General features: G+C 29.5%; 1 protein-coding gene across 1 annotated transcript in view; it reads right to left on the reverse strand.

Moving 5' to 3' along the window:
- LOC129959065 (inner centromere protein A-like) overlaps positions 1-13,616 on the reverse strand; it is a 48,297-nt gene that overhangs the window by 19,222 nt on the left and 15,459 nt on the right. The window contains exons 3-7 of the mRNA XM_056071861.1: positions 11,723-12,254; positions 10,590-10,780; positions 7,500-7,689; positions 4,193-4,305; positions 688-751 (exon numbers count right to left, since the gene is read on the reverse strand). Coding sequence (XP_055927836.1) covers positions 688-751; positions 4,193-4,305; positions 7,500-7,689; positions 10,590-10,780; positions 11,723-12,254 — 1,090 coding nt within the window. The remainder of the gene's footprint in view (positions 1-687; positions 752-4,192; positions 4,306-7,499; positions 7,690-10,589; positions 10,781-11,722; positions 12,255-13,616) is intronic.

Here is a 13,616-nt window from a genome sequence, read left to right on the forward strand (position 1 = left end):
AATTGTGCGCATTGACTCATTGGATTACAATTTATCTTGGTCCGTGATATCGATAGATCGATTTTTCAAAAATTGTTATCAAAAAATTGATTTCTAAAATACTCACCGTTTTCGATATACCGAAAATCTACACAGCTCTATTACAAAGCTGCTGAGTTGAAAGGAGTGACAGAGCAATAAAGAAATATTATTAGTTAAGTTGCCAAATAAATTGGTAAAAAATATTAGGACTACAATGTGTGCTTACACTGACTTATTTACCTTTATGAAATAAATCAAAATATAATTACTTAATAATATATACAAATATTAATTTTCATTTAACTGGTTATGCAGCATTCCACCTGAAAGATCTGGTAAAATGATAATTTGAATTGTTATATTTATCTTAACCTTAGTATTTCCTTACTATTTATCATAATAATTAATTGCTTTTATTTATAAGGGGAGCATTAATTAATAATTACAGTTAATATTTCTAGAATTTTATTAATTTAGTCATTTTTCCAATAGTCCACATATAAAAAAAAATTATTTCCGAAAAGTTAGTAAAATAAAAATAAAAAAAGGTAAAATGAGTTATTAACATGTTGATTAAGTTAAAATTCTAAAGAATGTAAAACTTAATTGGCCACAATATCTTGAAATCTGCATCTGAGCTGGGATTAGTAAAATAAACAGACTCACTTTATTACTTGTAGGTTGTTCGGTGGCAATGTAGGTAACATTCATCATCTTTTCTGTTTCATGTCTAAAAACAGTAAAAAGTTAAAATAAGTCCTCAAATAAAGTTCACATTTATAAAAGTCCTGTTATGTTAAAAAATGAGCGAAAAGCTGTAGTAAATTTGTAATACATGGAATAACAAATGCTAGCAGGGATGTATCCCATGTTCAGATATATATTAAGTATATAAAAACAAGCTTGATCTAGTCATTTCTGATATTAATTGGATATATTCCAAATAAATTCTATTTTCCTGAACAAACCAGGTTATTACAAGTACATTTTTAGATTTATATTTCTTTTTTAAAAAATCCATCAGAAGATGTCACTCTATAAAGAAAAAAAAAAGGGGGGGGGGCATACCAAAATCTAAAGTTAGACCAATTTTTTGAGAGAATTTTAATTATATTTTCTACACACATATTTTCAATCTGACAGAATAACATAAAAACCAATAGAATAAAAATTTTACACAAAATATGAATCTGTCTCCAACTTCAATCTTAAAAAAATACATCAAGATAGGAAATGCCATTAGAACTATCAAATATTTATGTCATAAAGAACATTGAAATAACAAGCATATCAAAATTTAAAGAAAACATTAGTTCATAACCATTGCACTAAAAATCTAAATATATAATTATACAAATATCATTAAGTGTATGTATTCATTGATGTTGGCCTTAAACAACTGAAAATATTCTTTACATACCAATGAAAGTTATTTATGGACATCTTTACTAATAGAGAAAATTTGCTAATTTCCCCCCCCCCCATCAGAACATACTGACAATCCAATTTTTAAAAAAAGTAGTCATTAACTACATAGAGGGATTTCGACCTAATCCGCCACATGAAAGAGGGTGACAGAAAACCTGGATGGAACATAAAACACCCTATACCATCTCTAACCTTTTTATAATAGAGAAAGCGTGAAACCTTTAAAAAAATTTTATGTAGTTTCTGAGAGATTTAAAAAAAAATTAGAAAGGAAAAAACATACAAAGTAACATTATTTTTCATTAGAATATCTTGATTTCATGGCACGTTACAAGCATAAAAATGCTGGTAAAACGAAAATTGAATTGTAGCCCAAATCTTTTGCTAAGAACATCCCAAACACTATACTAGCTCAAATTTACCAAAAACTTATCTATTCAATCAAGTTCCAAATGAGATTAAAGAAAGCATATTGTTGCTCTTTGAGAGAATGAAGAGCATACTACTCCATAACGGAAACCGATGTTTGGCAAATGAAGCAATGGTGTTTAAATGAAACTCGCGCAATTCCATGACTCTCCATATATAGATGGATATTGATAAATGCGGATGTCTTACAAACTACCTGCATCCCACTTGTGAAAACAAAAGCCAAACCAATGACCCAATATTTAGCTTGGAGTGATCAGCAATCACCTAATAGATCCACATGCGTTGCAGGAACCTGTGAAAAGCACAATATATTGTATTTCTAGATCATCATGTGCAAAGTTATGTGATATCATTGCTACACCCTAACCAGAGCAAATAATTTTGCAGAGCTTCTGCACATTCTTCATATGTCATTCAGGACTGGGCAGTATCTATTATGGGTTGGCTGAATAGAACCAATCCTTTGGCTATCTCGATCGCCAGATCTAATTCCAGAGTACTTCTTTAATTGGGATTTATGGAGTAAGAGGTTTACATCACGGAAGTTACTGATATGCACGACTTGAGCAACCAATTAGCTGAAAAAATACTTAAACATTTTATTTATGGATGGCACAAATATTGCACAAGAAAAATTTTACCTTTCCTTGTGGGTTGATACAACAGATGTACTAGGGAAAAAAATTTCATTCCCCATATTGAATTAATCTATTTCTGACTTAATCAATCATTTCACAAAAAGTATTTGATTACAAACACGAGATAACAAGAATAGTGACTCCACGGGCATTCAAGTGAAATTGTACATCTAATTTTCCAATTTTTTGGAGAAAAAAAATCCTGCTTTTTCATCAAAATCCTCGTAAAAAGAGGTTTCTGGGTTTTCCTTTCACCTGTAAACTGAGAGATGAGCTTTCACTAAGCACTAGGTGGTTTCAATTTGTAAGCTAGACAAGGCACGTATTAGGTGTAAAATCTCAGGAGATATAAAATTATTTAACCAGGGAATGGGATGAACCACTCATATTGCCTTTATTATATATTAATTTATGAAAGACATGTTAAATGTCATAATTTTACCATATCTTATAAAGTTAAATAAATCTACTTCCCTTAGTTAAAACATTTGATCTTACACCTGGCAGAACTATAGGTTGAAGGCAAACAGGAAATCGAAATCAACTGATCAATGTACGTATTGTGTTCTAAAAATATCTTTTGTAAATGAATCCCCATTTTGGTAATGTATTGCATACTGAAAAATTTCTCTTGAACTGAGCATCACTATAGTTTATTGCCGGTTGATTCAAAAGCCGATGGAGTACACAAACTGGTAAATTTGATGGGTTGCATCTGGGGGGAGGGGGGTGAAATACTGTCGATTACAATTTTTGGCGACAGTTCAATATGTATTTTGCCAATGTTTCAATGCTTGTAAGTCACCACTAAATCTAGAAATACCGATGAAAGTAGAATTACCTTGTAGAAATTTTTCTAAACTAAACTAAACTCAGTGGCACGACAGCCCATGTGGGCAAAGGCCTACAGAGCCCATATCTGCTTTCTTGACCGAGGGCTCTGGGGTGCAAGGCATATGTCCCGGTTAAGTGGTCAGCCTAGCGCGGAACCCCCAGTGTTTAGTTCCCAAATATGCTTGGTCGTCAGTTTATTGACCCACTGAAGGGATGAAAGGCCGAGTCGACCTTGCTTAGCCCGAGGATCGAACCTCGGACCTGTGCGTTGGGATTGCCAAGCGCTACCACTACACCACCGGGCCTAGAAATTTTTCTGCTCTTTCAAAATATTTTTTTTAATTTAATTTATTTATTATTATTATTATTTGTGCAGGTGCCTTGGATTCTTTTTCAAGTTCGGGTTTCTTATCTAGTATAAATTAGTTTATGAAGTTTTGCTGCTTTATACAAGGTCATTTTAAGAATGAATCTTAAATCAATCAATCTTTTGAGCTGTTGCCTTTTTAAACTAGGTATCATATGTACCAAATACTAAAGAAATATTAATAGTGAAATTTATTTTAATACTAGATTATCTAGCAACATGAATACATAAACATAAGGAATATTTCACAAAAAACAAATCAGAACAAGGAAAAAAATAACCAATTTATCCTCAACAGAAAGCAACATTACAGAAGAAGTTTTGATGGTTTAAAAAAAGTTCAACTAATCAATAAAATACTACATTCTAAACATCATCATGATTCAATATATTAGAAATTACATGTAATAATGCCAGCAATGAAATTATGTGCTTTAAAAATGTGAGCCGAAACAAAAAGTAAATTAATTACTTTGGATTTTTCTTAATTGGAGTCTTCTCATTGCTTTTCAAAACAGAAGTGCCAGTTTTTTTTGCATTCATCTGCAGTTTCTTTACAGAAGTATGCTTTTCTTTTTCTTTGCTCTACAAAAAAATTACATTACTATTAACATTTTCCAATTTTGTACACAAATAATATATATGTATTGATATTTTTAAACTTAATTAATTTCTTAACTTTCAGTTTAATTTAGCCTATATCAACTTCATTCTAAAATATTCTCTTATACCCTGATCCCATTCCACTTTTTTCTATTTAATTAATGCAGCAGAAAGCTCTGTAAAAATACTTTAGTCAGCGGTTTCCACGCTCCGAGTGAAGGAATAAAAAACTGTCAGCCAAGCGAATTCTTTTTAAAATATCCCTATGATTCCTTTACCTGGGTCGACATGTGTTGAGAAATCCCTATAGGAATCTCATGGTATATAAGACCAGGTATAAATAATTTCTCCCTCCTTTACGCTCTTCTGCTCTTGTATCGCTGGGGAACGGACGCTAGTCCATCGTCGCTTCTTGTACATAAATCATGCCTCCCGGGATGGAATAGATGTGAACTTTTAATTTACAAAAGTTTCTTCTCTATCTTCGGCCAAGACTTTGCTCGAAAAATTATATATATATATATATATATGAGCCAGATTTTTATAAATGGCACCACACATTAAATATAAATATTTCCATATTTAGTTTTTTGTCGTTCAATTTATAAAAACATTTAAAATAAGAAACAAAATTTTGAGTTTTGGATTCATGAAATAAATATGGTTAAATAACATAACAAATCATGGATGTTTGAAAATTAAATTGGCAGAAATTATGCTAAATGAGAATGTAATGAAGTACTCAGAGAGGCAATTAAAGTCTATCTTTTAGATATAAAACTAGTTTTAACAAACAGTTTTAAGGTCTTCAAGAACATCAATTTTCATGTCACGTATAATTTTCAAAAACTCGGTGATTTTTTTTATTTTTTTTTCTGATTCTGAGCTAAAAATGGATAGTTTGTATAAAAGATTGTAAAAAATGATTGGATATTTTTAGTCAAAGGTGAGAACAACCTTTGTCTGACGTGTTTCTTTCATTTAGACTTTGATGTATTTAATTGCCCTGTTCGAAGTGTAATGCCAAATTCTTCCTCATCTCGATTGCTAGTTCAACAATAGCTGCATTTTCTAGATACTTGGTTCTCCAAAAATTTTTTAGGAAGTTTCCCATTCTTTTAAAATTTTAATAATCTTCTTTATAATCTTTGTATATGTAAGAATAATCTTTTCTTTCTGGAGAACATTCGAATAAATAATAAATATTAGATAAATAGATTAAAATTTCCATGCAAGCTTCAGCTAATTACATTTATTAAACAAGCTGAAAATTTTTTTTGAACTTCATCATTTAATGTGTCAAACATTTCAAATTTATTGATGGATGATCAATATATATAAAATCTCTCTCAAATCCATTTTTTTCATAGAACATGAAAGCCTAGTAAAATATCTTGGGTTGTGTAATGGCCCTTTAAAGCTGAAGCCATATATCATGTTTCAACTTCTTGTCTTTTCATTCCAAAACAGAAACAGTAACTTATTTGTCTTGTTTTAATGATGGGTTGAATGTTCATTACGTATTAGACATATAAACATTATGTTTAACCAGGTTTTTAAATAGAGCACTCTGAATGTATGGAACAATGCCACATATAAATGTAACCTTACAAGAGCTGTTCAGATAATAACTCACTCCCCATGCCAAAAACCATTTTAGTTCTGCATCTAAGGTGTAATATCTCCATCTAATAGACCTGTTGAAAAATCCCTCCGTCTGTGGTAAAGCCCTCTTTCTCATTGATTCACATTACATAGAGAAAAGATTGAGATTAATATTTCTGGCATATCAACCAAAATTTCAGCCAACTTGTTATAAAAAGAGTGAAAATAGGGGGAAAAACATGACCATTTTACTGTTTTAAATTGTTGAATTGCTCTTTAAAACATGCCTGATTATTAGTCTGCTATTAATCCGAGAGGAAAAAAATAAATTGGAAAGATATAGATTTTAAAGAATCCAATCGAATGTTAAAATAGCTTAATTATACCAGATTTTTTTTTTTTTTAAATTTTGGAAAAATATAAATATTTTTTTTTTTTTTTTTTTTTTCTCAAATTGGAAGGATTTTTATGCTTCCATTTCAAAATGTGTTAAACAGAAGAAATTGACCTTCCCCCCCCCCCCAAAAAAAATATTTTTTAAAATTGATATCTGCATAATTTCTTAAAAAATTCACCTTCGTCAAAAGAAACGTGTGTGTGTGTGTGCGCATGCGCGTGTAATCGTAATCGTGGTCGAAGACAAAGAGAGGACACTTACACTTCGCTTTTATTCCATCTCGGAAGGCATGATTTATGTACAAGCAGAAGCGACGAGCACATTAACACAGAACGACACAAGAACGAAAAGAGGAAAAGCTAATGAAAATGTTATCCTCGTGATTATATTCTGTGAGATTTTGATTGGAATTTCTCTACACGTATCGATTTTGGTAAGGAATAGGGATCTTTTAAAAGAATGTCTTAGCTAGATGATTTTTTGTCTCTTCACTCTGAGTGTGGGAATGTGTCGATGTCAGCAATTTTACAGAGCTTCCGTTGCATTAATTAAATTTTTTAAAAAAAGGTGGAATTGGATCAGGAAAGAACATTATAGAATGAAGTTAATATGGGCTAAATTAAGCTAAAAATTAGGAAATTAATTAAGTTTAAATTAGATTTTAAAACATCATATTATATATATATATATATATATATATATATATATATATATATATATATATATATATATATATATATATATATAACGATTTCAGATGGTATAACAATCCTCAGAAAAAAATGGTGAAAATAAAATTTAAATTAAAAAAAAACTATTGGTAAAAAACGTTAAAATAGTAATGTTTCCGAGTGTACCGGTCATCGAAAAATGCGTTTAGATTTACTATTTAAAAATTTCACTAATCTTTCAAGGACTCGAAGAAAAATTAAGTACTTTTCTGGGGGTTCGAATACACTAAAATAATATTCAAAGAGTTTTCAAAAATCTTTAAGGATCGTAGGACCCTATCCTATTTTTTATAAAGTCGTTTTAAAATACATAGATTTAGAGAAATAACATTTATCTTGCTTATGAACGTTGGAAATCATCAAAGGATACAATATATTCTAATGTACTTAAATACTAACTTTTTCTTTAACTATAAAGAAAATAATTTAAAAATATTCATTACTTTTGTAGAATTAGAGGTTTCTCCGAGAGTTTCATTCTCTGCAACAATTTTATGCATAGCTCTTGGAGTTGCTTCTTTGTTGGAATTGGTACAGTCTTTTTTTCGTGTTCCAGATCTTAATTTACTCAGCTTTTCTTTTTCCAATTTCATGCGCTGTTGAAGAGTTTTTTCCATTTTCTCTTCCCTTGTTCTGTATATAAAAACATTCGGTTTTAACATAGATAACGCTAAAATGTTTTGAACAATTTTCTTTGAGGTATCATTCTAAGTGAACATGTCTTAGAAACATCAGGCATTTACGAAAAATAGTTTTACCTGTATTTTATATTTGTCTGTAAATATTACTGCAATATGGCAGATAAATATTACAATAGTTATATTTTTGACAAAAAAAAAAAAAAAAAAAAAAAAAAAACCATGAAAACATGTCTCTTCTCTTGAAAAGCTACATAATAATTCCACATACTGATTAAATATATACAGGGTTGCCACTGAAATATGGAAAATAAATTCTCTGTGTTTTCCCTGTATGTATATTCAAGATACGAGGAAATGATCGCACTCGTGTGCCATACTCTGTATATTCTACACATGCCGAATAGCAGTCGTTGTCAGGGGAACTGGGTTACTTTACAGATCACTGGCGAAACTTTATCTCGTAAATTCTTCGCCAAATAGTAATTATTTATTAACTTTATTATATTACCATTTTAAATCATAGAATTAATTCTTTCTTTATTTTCATTATTTTGTTCAATATTATTGATACGTTATTTTAATAAATCTTTAAAATTATTTCATTTCGTTTCACCGTTTTTCAAAAACCCAAATCTTTAAATATTCTGTAAAGCAGTGCTCAGCTAATGATTTTCGAAAAGATATCTTTATCATTGTGCACACCTTTTAAAACTTTATCCAATGTTGGGATCTCATTTCCACGAAAAAATGCATGGATTTTTCGTCGAATACAGGATAATGTAAAGTCATTATAGGGGTCATTTCCAAGGGTACTTAAATGACTGGATGCCTTTATTTTCAAGCGGAAAACAGTTCTTTGCGAAATACCTGTAGGATGCGAAACTTTATCAACGATTTGATAACACTTTTTCAGATATTTTAGAAATGAATAGAAAGGATGACTAGAATAAATATTCAACAATCGAAACTAATAACTACAATGTGATTAACAGTATCAAAAATATCAGCTGGTAAAAAGACGGGAATAAAAAAGTACGAATGATGATAATAACGGTTGCGAACTAAATGAAGCAAAGTTGGCGGTGACGACAAGAAATGCGCGCCAAATATCTGACCTTGAAGACCAGTTCCAGCCAAAGTGGAAATCATTATGTCAATCTTCCGGTTTTATTCGTTCGCTTTATTTACAAAATACTTAACAGGTAAGCACTTGTAACTTGAAAATAATTTTAAGTACATGCACTGATAAAAAAAAAAAAAAAGATTTCTGTAATTTGTGATATTATTTGAAAAATTTCTGTACATTTTAATCATTTTAAAGTCAAAATTGATGAGGAACTCTTTCCCAACGCGGAACGTAACATTTTCTACCTTTTACAGTACTGCCAAATTAGGGTGAAAGAGAATATAGTTATAATGCAATATGATTTTAAGGAGTGGAAAAAGCAACAATTTAACATTATTCGAAATAATAGCATATCAAAATAAAATTTATATATTAAGGAGGGATATATTACTTCTCATGCTTTTTAAATGTAAGTGACACAAAATTAAGGACTCGAGGGAAATAAAATACAAAACAATTTTGTTATCATGATACAAATCATTTAATGATTCCTTTAAAAAACATAACAAAGCAAAGTTACTTTAAAATAAAGTAATTTTGCTTTATGTGTTTTTTTTTGTGTGTGTTCATTGGGGGGGGGGGGTATTTTATTTATTTTCGTCAATTTATGTATTTGGGCATCCATTTCAGCAGATTTTTCAGCCATTAGTTCCATACAGCTTATCCTTACCAAATAAGGTACAACATTTTTGTATGGCTTAACGCACATTTTTAAGTTTCACTCTCGGTGAACACATGTGAAAATATTTCCGATATCATTGCATGCATTAAAGGACAAATGTGACACCACAAGTTTTAAAATCCAGAAAAATCTAGCTTTATATTATTATTCTTGAACTAAAACGTTCGAAATCGGTCGAACATTCAATCTGACGTTTCCAGATTTCGCATATCATATTTTCTTGTATTCCTTTTAGATACTAAGTCGAACATTAATGATCACTCTTAGGAATTTGCATGCAGCCTTGTTTGTTTTCCTTTTTTGGCATGACTAGTAAGTGCCTGTTTGCCAATATTACTTAGGATTCTTATTTTCTTACAAAGCGAGCAGTACACAACAAATGGATTTTTTGCAGAACTTTTCGAACTAATTCTGCAAAATCAGTTTTGATGGGTTTTTTATTCGTCCCTTTTATTTTAAATATGGATTTTGAGCAGCTCATCGTTAAAAAAAAATCTCTAATCTTCTTTGAACAAGCTCACAGTTTCCCAAATAATACGTAAACCAATCAATAACTCAAGTATGGTAGACTAAACAACACCACGCTGCCACCGCAGATTGAAATGTTCCCGCCAGAGAAATGTATTCTAGTTTTGCACACAGTAACAGAAGTCCCTCGCATGCTCATTAGCAGCAATTTGGAAATATCAAGGAAAAAGAATAACTATCGAGCAAATTGAAACTGGACTGATCTATACAAAAAAAAAAGGGGGGGGGGTAGATATTACACAATTGCGAATGATATTGTTTTATTTTTAGATGTAATGACTGCAATCTTTTATTCTTGGAATCTTTAGAGATCGGCATTTTTTAATTGGGGAAAAAATGCCTAAGAAACTTAAAATTCCCTGCACTTTCTGGTTTTCACGACAATTTTCAAATTTCGCTGCATTTTCCTGGTGACAGTTTTTAAATTCGCAATGTTTTCCAGGTTTTCCCGGCTACATGGCAACCCTCCCTGATATATATCAACAACTACAGATATCAGAAGTTAAATGAAATGCACTGATAAGGAAATTAAGAATTTCACTGTTTACAAAATTACCTTTTGTTTTGTTGTAGTTTCTGCTGTCGAAGAGCCAAGATATTTTTACGATTTTCAACAGCTTTCTCTTGTTTTGTTTCTATTTTAGATCGCAATACACGGTTTTCTTTGAGGACTACAGCATTTGCAACAACAGATGACTTGATATTAGCATTATTAGGCAACAGCGATGAATTTTTTGATTTCATCAGCTAATGAGAAATAAAATTATAAGGATATATACAAAAATTGTACAATTACGGTTAAAACATCTAGATGTAATATATTAATACTTATGCAAACGTAGAAAAGAATAATAATCCCTCAATAATTCTTCAGTGACCAAACAATTATTTTTTCAGGTCGAAAGGGAAAACTTTGTTATTTGTACCTTATCAGCATACAAATTACATATGAGCAAATAAATATCAGTGCAATATATTTTAAGTAATAATGGGAAAAAACAACTTAAAATTAATAAGCTAAGCAATTAGTAAAGTAGATCATAAACAAATTGAATTCTGAAAAAGCAATCATAATAAAAATTCACCTCGAAGATTAACCTTGGACCCTTGTATATTTTACACGTTCTCATAGCAACAAATTATTGGAATGGAATATTCTACTTCATATGCATTAAAAGAATCAGAACCCAAAATGGATCATCTAAGGTACATAAGTGGTTTTTAAGATTGATCCGATTTTGTTATACTAACTTCTCAATTATTTTGAGATGGACATAATTTTGAAATTTAATAAAATGACAAGAACAATACCCCACTCTCCATGTCATACCATGATTTTTTCAATCTACTTAAAGTTATTTTAATTAAATTTTCCATAAATTTAAATATATTTAAATAAAGCTTAAATATTTAAAAATCCAACCAATTTTTAAATATTTCATAAAATAATTATTTTGCAGATAGTAACTGTACATTCCTCTCAAAACAGAGCCCCGTCCCGTTCTCTCTACTTAAAATAAGTTTTGTTAAAAAATCAGCATAAATTTTACATCATAAATAATAGTTAATATATTTCTTAATTAATGAGTAAGAATCTCATTCAATCATTTAAAAATTGCAATCTATTCTATTGATCAGCTGATACTTTAACTTATAATATTAATATCCTAAAACAAGAAAAATTAATACCTCTTCTACATTAGAATTCTGCATTGACTTCTCTCTCTCTCTGAGGTCATTTACCTCATCAATACTCACTTTAGATTTTTTAACCTTTTCTAGTGAGAGCTCTGATGATGATTTTCTCTTGGAATTTCTGTCCTTTATCTTAGAAGTACTTTTTCCACTTGCAGGAGTAAATGTTGCAAGAGGAGTTTCTTCCTTTCTTTCACTTGATGATGCTGAACTATTAACATTTTGACTGTAACTAATTCCATCTATTTTAGTAACTGGAGGTGGTATTTTCAATTTTGGTGTATCATTTTCTGAACGAATAAAGAAAGTCTCATTAGTGCCTTTTATATCAGACTTCCGTTGCAATGGAGTCTTTACTGAAAACCGTCGTGATTTACGACTTTTTACATTATCTTTTCCTCTCTTATGTAGATGTAACTTCTGAATTTCTGTCAACACTGTAGAAACTCTAGGACCTTTCTTACTAGAACCTTTTAAAAAGGGCATTAAGCTTGGTACCACTCCAGATTCAGAGTCCACACTTTCACTAAATTAAAACAAATATACATAAAAATACATGCTAACAGAAAAGTAAAAACATACATATCAACAGAAAATACAAACTAAAATTAGTTAATAGTTAGTTAAAAACAAATTAGTTAAAGGACATATAACAGAATACACTATTATATATTTCAACTTTTTAATTGTTACACATAGCTGACAATAAATGACAATATAAAACTGATATTTTACTTGAATGCCCAGTCTTAAAATTAATCTTTTATCTCAATATGAAATCCTACAATGTATTAAAAAAATAACTGATAGTTATATAAAAATAAATCACAAGTTTTTATCACTTCAAATAACATTAATTTTTTTCAGAAATTATGAATTTAAATTTAAAACATAAGATTATAAATTATGTTATAACAACTTCTGTGTTCCTTTGTTTTTTGAGGTTGAATGGAATAAGAGAAACAAATAATTAAGAACAGTTCCTATGACAATGTTACAATACTTTCATGTGTGAAAATGTTCAGCCAAATATTCAAAGCCATTCAATCTTGCCATTCAAATATTCAAAGCCATTCAATTTGAAAATTAATCAAATGATTTTGACCAGAAAGAAGTCAAGTTATAGTTTTCAAAATTTTAACTCTTCATTTATATACTTTTGTGACACAAAATTTGTATTAAAAATAATTGTATAGTAAAACAATAAACACTAAATATACAAGCAATTCTAGTCTTTTTTTATTATCTGAAAAATTATTAAATCAATTAACCAGTTATTATTATGATATACAGGAATATATACCCTATTCATCACTTTCATTGCTTAAAAATCTAGATAACTATGCAACTTGTTTCACAGTAAAATGCTCATTTTTTTCCTTTCTTTGAAAAACACATCAAGCTGAATATTAAAATAAAAGAAATGTACTTATATTTATTTTTAAGATAACAGAAGATGGTAAAAACAGAGTGAAATCAAATATTTCACTAATATTCAAACTTTTTAATACCTTAGCAAAACGTGTCTGAGTACAACATTATACTATAGTATAATAATATATTAATATTCTCTCCTAAAAAATACATACAGTTGATATGTTTATTTCTTAATAATTTGAAGGTCAAAATCAAGAACTTACATATTTATTATTTATCACATCATGATAGCTTGATTAAACTGTATTAAATATTTACTGGCTGTTAACAGATATTGCAGTTTTACAAATCAAATGAAAGCAATTGTTCTACTAAACTTATTTTCTTGCAAGTTCAATCTTCAAAAATACATGTCATAAATTTTAATAAAGAAAATGCATAATGATAATTCTATAGAAAATCAATGAACTACAACTAATTCTCTTGTATTGCAGATTTAAGTCATAAAAAA

This window comes from Argiope bruennichi, chromosome X1, assembly GCF_947563725.1.
Source record: "Argiope bruennichi chromosome X1, qqArgBrue1.1, whole genome shotgun sequence".
Taxonomy (NCBI): domain Eukaryota; kingdom Metazoa; phylum Arthropoda; class Arachnida; order Araneae; family Araneidae; genus Argiope; species Argiope bruennichi.